At 45.1% G+C, this 11684-nt stretch overlaps 1 protein-coding gene across 1 annotated transcript in view; it reads left to right on the forward strand.

The window, feature by feature from the left end:
- MYH10 (myosin, heavy chain 10, non-muscle) overlaps positions 1-11684 on the forward strand; it is a 153526-nt gene that overhangs the window by 132503 nt on the left and 9339 nt on the right. The window contains exons 34-39 of the mRNA XM_015427193.1: positions 6901-7062; positions 7299-7427; positions 8070-8158; positions 8315-8438; positions 8535-8743; positions 9329-9437. Of these exons, the coding sequence (XP_015282679.1) occupies positions 6901-7062; positions 7299-7427; positions 8070-8158; positions 8315-8438; positions 8535-8743; positions 9329-9437 (822 nt within the window). The remainder of the gene's footprint in view (positions 1-6900; positions 7063-7298; positions 7428-8069; positions 8159-8314; positions 8439-8534; positions 8744-9328; positions 9438-11684) is intronic.

Genomic DNA, 11684 nt, shown 5'->3' on the forward strand with positions numbered 1-11684 from the left:
TGATATTTCCCTTCAGGGGTTTATCTGCTTGCTATACTACCACATATAATTTTTTTAACTACTTAGATTTCTCTTCCAGAGCTGTAGAAGACTTTTGTATATGTGTGTGTGTATATATATATATATTTTAACCCAATTCATTACCCCAAAACTCCTATTATATATATGTGTGCGTGTGTGTGTGTGTGTGTGTATATATATATATATATATATGTATGTGTGTGTGTGTGTGTGTATGTATATATATGCTTTCATCTAACTTACTTCATCTGGAAGATGGCTCCCTACATTGACTTGGCTGATCTGGCCATGCCTTTGTTGGTCTTACTGGATTTATCTGCTGCCTTTGGTACAGTAGACCATACTGTCTTGTTGAAATATGTAGGCAAAAGTAGATATCTGGGGATGTGCTTTGGTTTGGTTTAAATAGTTGCTTACAGACTGGACTCAAAGGATTGCTATTGGAGACAGCGTAGGATTTTCCTGTGGGGTCTCACCTCACATGCTATTCAATCTCAGTTTAAAGCCCTTAGGAGAAATCATTCATAGTTTTGGGGAAGGGGTGGGACCACTGCGGGAAGTCAGAAGAGAGGAGGGGAGTCAAAGAAAGGGATATGGGTTGAAAATATTGATTTAATGTTGAATTTGTTATAATATCCTATTAATAAAATGTTTAAAAAATAGTTTTGGAACTCGTTGTCACTCACTAGTATGCTGTTGACACCCAGATTTATATCCCTGTATTGAAATCTCCTGGTGATCTTGAGCCACTGTCTGACTGCTGTGATTAAATGGCAGAGAGTGAAGAAGGGTAACTGAACTCTGATGAGATGGAGGCAATGCTGGTTGAAAATCCTGAAATCTTGAAGCATGTCATACTACCAACTTTTAATTGGGTTCAGCTGACTCTGTATATCCTTGGGGTTATACCAGACCCAGTGATCGACTGGAGAAACCAATTAATGCAGTCGCGGGGGAAAAAATTGCTTTCTTCCAACTTACTTCATCTGGAAGATGGCCCTCTATACTGACTTGACTGATCTGGCCACATGGATCCATGCCACAATAAACATCGAGACTAGACTACTGTAATGAATGCACTCTGTATAAGTTTCCCTTTGAAATCAACTCAGAAACTCTAGTTAGTGCAGAATGCCACAGCTTGGTTAGTATCAGGAACTAGGCGTTGCATGCTACACCCATTCTACAATAACTACGTTGGTGCTTATTGGTTACGTATTCAAGGTACTGGCTAGAACTTCATGACTTAGACCCTCATATCTGCAGGACCACGTCTCCTCCTATGCCCTACCACGACAACTTTTGTTCATCTGAACAGGGCCTTATCGATGTGTCATGCTGCAGATGGACAAGAGCAACAGCTGCCCAGATATGTGCATTCTCTATAGGAGCCCTCACCCTATGGAATGGCCTGCCTGAGTGGTCATGAACGCTCCCACAGTGCGGACTGTGTAAACTGAGCTGTTCAAGAGGGCATATTTTTATAAAGGAAACAGGGCTGCGTTTTAACAGAATGATTCAGGAAGATGTTTCTATAGAGCGGGTGGGACTGAAAACTGTACTACCAAAAAGTATTGTCTGTTGCTGTATGTTTTTATCTTGGTCTCACAGCATTATATTTCTACTTATGCAATACTATTTTCCAGTGGTCTGGGGTGGGGCAATCTTCTGGGAAGAAGCTCCTCCCTGGAGGCAGGCAGGCAGGGTTGCTGAACTTTGCGACTCCTGGAGGGCAGGGGCTTTTCTCCCAAACCCCAGTCATCGCCCTGCCTGCAGGGCATCTAGGTGCTGCTATTTACACTCTCTCAAGTGCCATGATTTCAAAGAGCTTGGTTTTCCTTTTTTATTTTGTTTTATTTTTCTCCTAGTTAGCCCTCCCTTCTCCTCCCCCTCTTCTGGCGTAGTATCTAGAGATTCCCAGGAGGTCTTACAGGCTGTTCCTCGGGGGGGGGGAGGCTTTCACCTCCCCCCTGCCTAGGCACCTACTTGCATGTAGGAAAGGTGCCCCTCTTCTGTTATCTAAGGCTGGGTGCAGGGAATATTGCAGTGACACCCCTTCCACTCCGAAGAACTCTGCAGCCGTGGGGACTCTGGCCTTTGGGTTTGCAGCTTCCCTGGTCACTCTTGCGTCCCTCAGAGCATTGGTGGCTGCTGCAAAGGGAGCTTGTTTGCCTCCTGCTGTGGCCACTGGGAGTTCATAAGGCTGGACTCCCCATTGAAATTTTATTTTATTTGTTTTAGCCCAGTTTTGCAGCCTGTCAAGATCATCCTGTATCCTGACTCTGTCTTCTACCGTTTTTGCTACCTCTCCCAGTTTAGTATCATTTGCAAATTTAATAAGCATTCCCTCTATTCCTTCATCCAAATCATTTATAAAGATGTTGAACAAAACAAGTCCCAGAACAGATCCTTGAGGCACTCCAGTTGTCACTCCTCTCCAAGAGGATGTGGAACCGTTAACAAGCACTCTTTGGGTGCGATCTGTCAACCAGTTACAGAGCCCCCTAACAGTAATAGAATCCAAACCACATTTCACCAATTTGTCAACAAGAATATTATGTGGAACCTTATCAAAAGCCTTAATGAAATCGATAAACTATGTCTACAGAATTCACCTGGTCCAGCAAGGTAGTAACTTTCTTTAAAAAAGAGATAAGGTTAGTCTGACATGACTTGTTCTTGAGAAACCCATGCTGGCTCTTAGCAATCACAGCCGTCCTTTATAAATACTCAAGGTCTGTCTGTTTGATTATTTGTTCTAAAATTTTCCCAGGTATAGATTGAGGGCGGGGCTTGGCACATTGAAACAGTCAACACCAGGAACTGCTCCTGGCTACGACTGATTCTTCGTTCTTTTTAGGGGGTTTCAGGGGATCCTGAACCCTATTGGAGCAAGGGACTTGATTCGGGCCCCTCGTTTAAGGCAACAAGTGGGTGGAAGCCGTGGATCGTCCCAGAAGCAGGGAATGGAGTATAGCAGTTACAGCAGCCATTACAGCACCAGATGTTGCCCCCAAAGCAAGAGAGTTATTTTGAGCCTCATCCAGAACACCGATGAAGACCTTTGAGTACCTGTAATAGCAATAGCAACATTGAAGAGTATGATGATTTCTTCGAATAAGCCCCTTTAAATCTCTAAAATGATACAGAAAGGAGAGGTGGAATCCCCCCCTCTTTTTTGTGCAACGCGGCAAGACGAGATAAGAGCTATTAAAAGAATGTTGAGATAAACACTTACTGGGGCAAAGAGCCATCTCAGCCTCTACAAGAGAACTATAAATTACCTGCTGAGATTGTCCTTAGTGGTACCTTTGCACCTTCTGAGCAGGAGGGACCACCTTCTTCAGGGGTCCCTAGTTCACCCACAGCCCAAGTTGCTAAGCCTCACAGCTTGGAGGGTGAGAGGTCACAATGTAAGGAAATGGGGTATCATGAGGTCACTGACACCCTTACAGCCTCTAGAAAAGGCTCTACTAATAGGATTTATAACACTATGTAGCAAGTTTTTTAGTCATGGTGCACCAGTCAGGGGGTGGAACCTTTTTTAATCAAGGTGGGAGATCTCCTTTCCTTTTTGCAAACAGGCTTGGATAAGGGCCTAAGCACTAGAACTCTGACAAGGCAGATGACACCCATTTCCACGCTAGGGGGTATAAAAAAGGGCAGTTTCTCACATCAGTGTCACATTAGGCAGTTTTAGGGGAATGTCTCTAATTAACTCCCCTCTAGCTCATAGGTTCCCCTCTTGGAATCTAAATACAGTGCTTAGGACCCTCTCGCATGCTCCTTTCAAATGCATGTTCACCTGTCTCTCAAAGAGCACACCTTTAAGTCCATTTTTTTGGTCAAGATCACTTCAGCTGGGATCACTTCAGCTAGGAGGGTCCATGGAGAAAAGAGCTCTGCATTTTCCATAATGACCGGGTGGTGTTCTGTCCTGATCCAGCCTTCATCCCTAAGATTAATTTTTCCTTTCATAGGTCCACAGAGCTGATTCTCCCTCCCTTCCGCCCCAATTCTAAGCATCCCCAGGATAAGGAATGGCACTGTCTGGAGATTCAAAGGGCCCAGAGTTTCTACTTGGATAGGACTAAGACCTTTCATAATACCATGTTTGTTTCCTTCAGGAAATCTTCCCTAGGTCTCCACTTCTACCATTAGCAGATGGGGCAGAGGTTGCATTTTCTTGGCCAATAAATCCAGGGGTCTGGATCCACCTTTGGGCATTACAGCCCATTCCCTCAGAGGGGCGGAGACATCTTCAGATTACCAGTCCTTCCCTTCCTTAGAGGTAGTTTGTAGGGCTGCCACCTGGAAGTTGGTCCATTCATTCACCAGGCACTACAGGATTGACAAGATGGCCTCAGCTGAGGCCACCTTTGGAAGAAGGGTCCTGCAGCATATCTTTTCAGGATAGGAGCCAAGATTCTTTCCCTCCCTGCGGCATACTGCTTTTTTATGTTCTAGAAGTTGAGACTGCCACACCCCGGAACACTGGAGAATGGAAGATTTTTCTCACTTACTGTGAATCTTCCTTCTCGGTAGTCCTGGGATGGGGCAGTCTCTTCCCACCCTAGGGTAGAATTCTCTTTCAGATGGCGCCTGAGTAGGTATGCTGTTACGAACCTATGGGGCTTCCTTGCTTCCCTTTTAGTTCTTGACTGACCTGGTGGACCTATCTTAGAATTCTTCAATTTGTTCTCTGAGTGGTTTGTTGCCTTTGGGGGGGGATCCTTTGAGGTCAGTTTTTTTTCAAATTTGATACTTTTTGGGAGAGGGAGTTGTACTGCTTCAGGACCAGGCTGGGTTCTGAGAGAGAAGCCCCTCCGGGAATTGCAAAGTTCAGTGACCTTACCTGCTTCTTCCCAGAAGTGGAGACTGCCCCACCCTAGGACTACCAAGAAGGAAGATTCATGGTAAGTGAGAAAAATCTTCAGTTTCTTGCATTGTTTAACATGTCATGTTTCATACTGATGCCTTATTTCACATTATTTCAGTCCTAATCCTGTTACTTTGTATATTAGACTAGGAAAAAGGCCCGTTGTGGAAATAAATACAACGATCTCTAGAAAGAGGCTCTGGGCGGGTGCCCTGGCCTTGAACACTCAGTGTCAATTTGCTGTTATTTATTTATTTATTTAATGACATTTATACCCCGCCCTCTCCGCGAACGGGCTCAGGGCGGCTCACATAAGGCACCAGGTGCATTCGGTATACAAATTACAAATATAAATACAAGATTAAAACAATTTAAAAACAGTTCACAATTTAAAAACAGGGACCTTAGCAGGGTATAATGACACTGAGTCCACTATTTTCTCCAGAGGAACTGATCTCTGCTACCTAAATAATAGTAATAATTTTGAGTGATCTCCAGCCCTCACCTGGAGATTGGCAACAATGGTTCCCCAGAAGGGAATGGTTGGTTTGGAGGGTGGGGTTTATGGCTTTGTACCTGTCCGAGGTCCCACGCCTCTGAAACCTCACCTTCTCCAGGCTCCATCCCTCACATCTCCAGGAATTTCCCACCTGGAGTTGGCAACCCTATCTCCTTCCCAGCCAATTATCAACCTACTTTTATTTCCCCCTCACTCTTCAGCTTTCCACCCCCACACACCTGCAGCCTCTCCCGTGCTCTGAAGCCCTGACTGCTACATCACATTGGCTATCATACGGGGGCCACCTCAGCAGCATATAAGGATACAAAGCCCACCATTTTCTCCAGGGGAACTGATCTCTGCCATCTGGAAAGCAGTTGTAATTCTGAGTGAGCTCCAGCCCTCACCTGGAGATTGGACCCATTTTACCTCAGAGCAGCAAACTGTTTAGAATGTTAGAGGGAAAAGCCAATCAAGTCGCATATGCAAACGACCTCTGTGTTCCGAGGCAAAGGCCAATGAGGCTGCATATGCAAATAACCTCTGTGTTCTGACTGGCTATGGGGGGGAGAGGAACAGCAAACTGTTTAGAATGTTGGAGGCGAGACTCAAGCAATGCAGCCAGTGGATAGGGACAGCTTTTGAGTGACACACCAGGGTGCCAACCAATTCCGGAGCGTGTGGAATGTTCTAGAGAAGCGCCACCACCATTCGGCTTTTATGTATAAGGGAGATGACTCCTCATCCTGTTGATTGCACTGACTTGTATTACATAATCTGCCTTGATTCTCAGTGAGAAAGGTGGATTATAAATAACATAAATAAAAAAACAGAGAGGGCTGTAAAATACCACCCATGCTAGTGTGCAGGATCTCTGGTTCTCTGCATAAGTGTAGACGACACTTACTCCTGCAGAGTGCAGGGGGTTGGACTAGATGACCTGCAAGGTCCCTTCCAACTCTAACATTCTATGATTCTATGACATATACCGAATTCCTGGGCTCCACTTTTAATTTGATTCTGTGATAATACACATTATTAAGTTATTACCAAGTCTTCCCTGGTTTCTTGCCTAGTTGATCATAAATTGCTTTTAATTTTGCTTTGAAGAATTAATGGAGATGAGACAAGGCCTTATTGTCTAAATTCTGGGAACAGATGATTTGGCCAAGAACTACTTAATAAGGTACAATATGGGCTTACTCATAAAAACTATGGATGAAGGGTGAAAAACTGAACATAAAATCACTGAACACTTGAAAACATAAGCTGATTTAGCCCATAAGAGTGCCATATTCCTTGAAGTCATTGGTCTCCTGCCTGGCTTCTCATCAGAGAGAATTTTGTCTCCAGAAGCCACAATGTTTACCTTATAAGGAAGATGAAACATATAATTGTGCATTTCTGTTTAGTTAAATAATAATAACCAACAACATTTTCTGAGAACTCATCCACTGTTATTGGGTTCACTTTAAGGGCATTTTTTTTCTTTTAACTATAGGTCCGGGAGCTTGAAGCAGAACTGGAAGATGAGAGGAAGCAGCGCGCTCTGGCTGTGGCATCCAAGAAGAAAATGGAGGCAGATCTGAAAGACCTAGAAGCTCAGATAGAGGCCGCAAACAAAGCTCGTGATGAAGCAATTAAGCAGCTCCGTAAATTGCAGGTGTGTAGAACTGCTGTGCAATTGATTGGTCCTTCCTTAAATAGAAGGGAGGAAAGGAGGAACCAAATTGGTTAACATTAAGTACTGGGGAAAACAGACATAAGCTGTGAATGTTCGGTGATGTGGAGATAGATTCTTGTGGAAACTGGTGTTTGGATTGTACACTCTGGCAGTGTGACTAGTTTGCAGAGTTCTCAAATCCCATAAATCGGTCTAAACATTACTTTAAATTCCAGGCTCAGATGAAAGACTATCAACGTGAGTTAGAAGAGGCGCGGGCATCCAGAGATGAAATCTTTGCTCAGTCGAAGGAGAATGAGAAAAAGCTCAAGAGCCTGGAAGCAGAAATTCTTCAACTACAAGAGGTCTGGTTTGGAGATGATGGGGGGGGGAATGTTCCGACTAAGGGTTATATTTAAACATATGTATGATATACCTGTTCCAAGAAAGTGAATCCAGATGAAACAGAATCAGAGATTATGATGACGATATTCAAACCTACATAGTGGTTTGCCTATTCTGGATGGGTTTCATTGAGGTCATCTTCTGAGGCCTTGTTCCAGGTATCCCTGTTCTAATTGAGTTCAGGTGGATGGCATCTGAGGAAAAGGGCCTTTTTTATGGTGGTGTCATGATTTTGAAATCGCCTCCCTGAGAACCTTGCCTGTGTATTCTTTACTGTTATTAAGGCGTCAGGCAAATATGTTTTTGTTAGCTTTGGTGTTTTGTTTTCCTTGTTGCTGCTCCTTGTCACCTTATTTTTTCTAATGCTGCCTTTATCTAATCTACAGTTTTGAAATTTGGCTGATTAATTTTCTGCTATTTATATTTTCATGTGGTGTATCTGGTACAATCTGCATTATTTTTAGTGATTTTTTAATTTTGTGAGCGGACTTTTGTTGTGGGCAGGGTACAGATACTTTTAACAAACATCTGGCATGATGCAGTAGCTCTGTCAAGTATCTGAAAGTGGTCTGGCTTGCTTGTGCCAATGAATGTCTTTTTAGGAGCTTGCTGCTTCTGAGAGAGCCAGACGACATGCAGAGCAGGAGAGGGATGAACTGGCTGATGAAATTGCCAACAGTGCCTCTGGAAAGTAAGTTTTATTGGATGGACTTTCACTGTGCTCAAGAAGTTATGTGCTATAAGTGCACATGTTTTCTCTCACTGGCGGTTGCATTTTATGGCATATCTGATTATTGCAAGGTTTGTCGTTCGAGTGTGGGTGATTCTTGAATGTGTCTCTCTGTAGATCTGCTCTACTTGATGAAAAGCGCCGCCTGGAAACCCGAATTGCGCAGCTGGAGGAAGAACTAGAGGAGGAGCAGAGCAATATGGAGCTGCTCAATGATCGTTTCCGCAAAACTACACTTCAGGTAACCCACAGCCACAAAAAGCATTCCTTGGGCATTTTCCTCTCACTCCTGCAGGCTAGGGGAGATATCTAATAAACTACACTTGCCTTCCCAAAGATTGATACGCTAAACTCTGAGTTGGCTGCAGAACGGAGTGCTGCCCAGAAGAGTGAAAATGCACGTCAGCAACTGGAACGGCACAACAAAGAGTTGAAAGCCAAGCTACAGGAGCTGGAGGGTTCTGTGAAGTCCAAGTTCAAAGCAACCATTTCAGCACTGGAAGCAAAGATTGGGCAGCTAGAAGAACAGCTGGAGCAGGAGGCCAAGTAAGGAAGGCTCTCAGGCAGAGAAAAGTTGAATTCAAGAGGCTGACTCTTGAACCAGTATTGGGAAGCAGCTTCCTAATTGCCAGGGATTAGAACAGATTGTCTAGAATCTCTTCCTCTGGTGTCTGTTATGAAGATTAGATGGTCCTCCAGCAAGGAGCTTTGAGTCCAAGAATGATGATTCATTGTGGAGATTGAGTGATCTGCAGGTTGTCTGCATTTCTGATTGTGAGATTATGACTTTTGATATTCTGGTGCTGCACTGCACTTTAGTGTATGATTTTTCCTATAGACTCCCAAGGGCACTCAAATACTACATTATCCTGGATAGTCACTACCTTTTGGGTTAGCACATACATTGGTCTTATAATGAGAATTCATATTTCTGCTGTGAGCTCACAGAGGAACTAGTTTAGTGATGTTTTCTTACAGTAGAGAATAATCTATTCTGGCACCACAGCTAATACCCCTACATCCTTGCTTAGCTGGAATCAATACACATTTAGATTCAGCTGCACTCTTATATGAGATCTGCCATCTCTCTGATATCATAACGAGATATTCTGCTATCTTGAATTTCCTCAGAGAGAGGGCGGCTGCCAACAAGCTAGTACGTCGTACAGAGAAGAAACTAAAAGAGGTATTCATGCAGGTAGAGGATGAGCGCCGACATGCAGACCAGTACAAAGAACAGGTGAGTAACTGCTAGATCTGCTCAGGAGAGCACCATGCGGTCAGCCACTCCTGTAGCTAATTGAAACAACTTAGTGTTTTTCCATTTCATCTTTCCCTTTTGGAAGATATTAATTCACCAGAAATTCTACCTCAGTCAATCACGGACCGTCCATGCATCTGTGGTGTTACTGTGAGCCACATTCTCTTAAGCCACAGGAGCCTGTGGCTACCAACATCCTCCAGTACTGGAGCCTGCCTAAGCTGCTTTTCCTCTGCCCTCACAATGCACACAATTTACAGATAGTTGGCAGTTCAGGAATATAGTATTCCACCAATATGTTGTCCAATCGCCACTAAATATTGAGATTGATTTGCAGTCCTAATAAAATGGAGATGTAGACATAGCATGAGAGATTTAATCAAGTGTTGCTCTTCCCCTCCACCTTGCCCCACTGGGCCTAGTCTCTTCCAGACAGGAATGAGCAGGGGATTTTGTTCTAAGCATCCAGTGTAGACAACAAATAGCTATCATACAAAAGTGCACAAATGAGCAAACAATACTGTGGACATGTATGGCAATCATCCTTAAAAGTCCCACGTCTCCTCCATGCTCTGAACCAATCCTTGTGATAGTCACCCCGTCAAAGCCCATGGAATTCCACTGGATAGGGGGAGGGGTGAGGCAGACTTAGTTTAAGAAGGTAAAGTATCCGGGTGAGGGGGGGGGTAGGGATTTTGTGACTCTGGAAAGGAGTTTCAGCTTAGCCAGGCTTTTAAGTTCAGGGTTGGGGGGCTGACTTAGAGAAGAATGCTTACTTGAGTATGACAAATAAGCTTCCTGTTAAGGGCCCATCATTCCTAACTGATGTGTATAGGTTTATTTATTTATTTAATTTTTTTATTATACCCTGCCCTCTTGTAAGCTCAGGGTGGCTTACAAGAGGGCAAAATATGCCCATACATACAGGGTAAAAACAATAAAACCAACGACTATTACAAATAAAGTGCTCAAATTTAAACAAGATGGTCATTCATTAGAGGTAGGTGGTTTTTCATGGAGGTAGGTAGGGTCCAGTAGATGTTAAAAACTGTCCAGTCCAGCGATACCAGCCCATTGCTGAATTGTGGCCAGATCTTCCGTAAGGCCGTCTCCTTGTTCCATTTGTTGCCAACACTGTTGGTGGTGGTGGCAGTAGTAGTGGCAGCTCCTACATAAAAGCCTGGTGGAAGAGCTCCGTCTTGCAGGCCCTGCAGAACTGTACTAGGTCCCGCAGAGCCCTGATCTCCTCCAGGAGCTCATTACACCAGGTAAAAGCCGCCACTGAGAAGGACCTGGCCCTCATCACAGCAAGCCTTGCCTCCCTGGGGCCTAGAATCACCAGGCGATGTGTCCCAGACCGAAGTGCTCTTAGGGGTCTATGTGGGGAAAGGTGGTCCCTCAGGTATGTCGGACCCTGGCCATATAGGGCTTTAAAGGTAAGCACCAGCACTTTGAAACTGATCCGGTATGCTATTGGCAGCCAGTGGCAGCTTTCAGCCCAGGCCAGATGTGCTCCCACTTGGGGAGACCCATCAACAGCCTGGCCGCCACATTCTGCACCAGCCGCAGCTTCTGGATCTGCAACAGAGGCAGCCTCATATAGAGAGTGTTACAGTAGTCTAGCCTCAAGGTGACCATCGCATGGATCACTGTAGCCAGGTCATCGCGGTCGAGGAAAGGGAACCAACTGCCGAGCCAGCCTAAGATGGTAAAAGGCTGACTTGGCAGTGGCGGCCACCTGGACCTCCATAGTTAAGGAGGGATCCAGGAGCATTCCCAAACTCCTAACCTCCAACGCTGGCACCAAAGGCGTCCCATCGAAGGTCGGCAGAGGGATTCCCAACCCCAAACCGACCCGACTCAAGCACAGGACCTCTGTCTTCGTTGGGTTTAGTTTCAACCGGCTCAGCCTGAGCCACCCAGCCACGGCCTGTAACGCCTGGTTCAGATCTTCTGGGTCGGAGTCCGACTGGCCGCCCAACATCAGATAGAGCTGGGTGTCATCCGCATATTGATGACACCCCAGCCCATACCTCCGGGCAATCTGGACAAGGGGGCGCATATAGATGTTAAACAACATCGGGGAAAGCACTGCCCCCTGAGGCACACTGCATTTGAGTGGGTACCTCCGGGACTGCTGTTCCCCTAGCGCCACCCTCAGTCCCCGACCTTGGAGAAAAGAGACAAGCCATTGAAGGGCGAGCCCCTGTATCCCCGCGTCAGCAA

Source organism: Gekko japonicus, unplaced genomic scaffold (assembly GCF_001447785.1).
Source record: "Gekko japonicus isolate JY-2015 unplaced genomic scaffold, Gekko_japonicus_V1.1 scaffold876, whole genome shotgun sequence".
NCBI classification, from domain to species: domain Eukaryota; kingdom Metazoa; phylum Chordata; class Lepidosauria; order Squamata; family Gekkonidae; genus Gekko; species Gekko japonicus.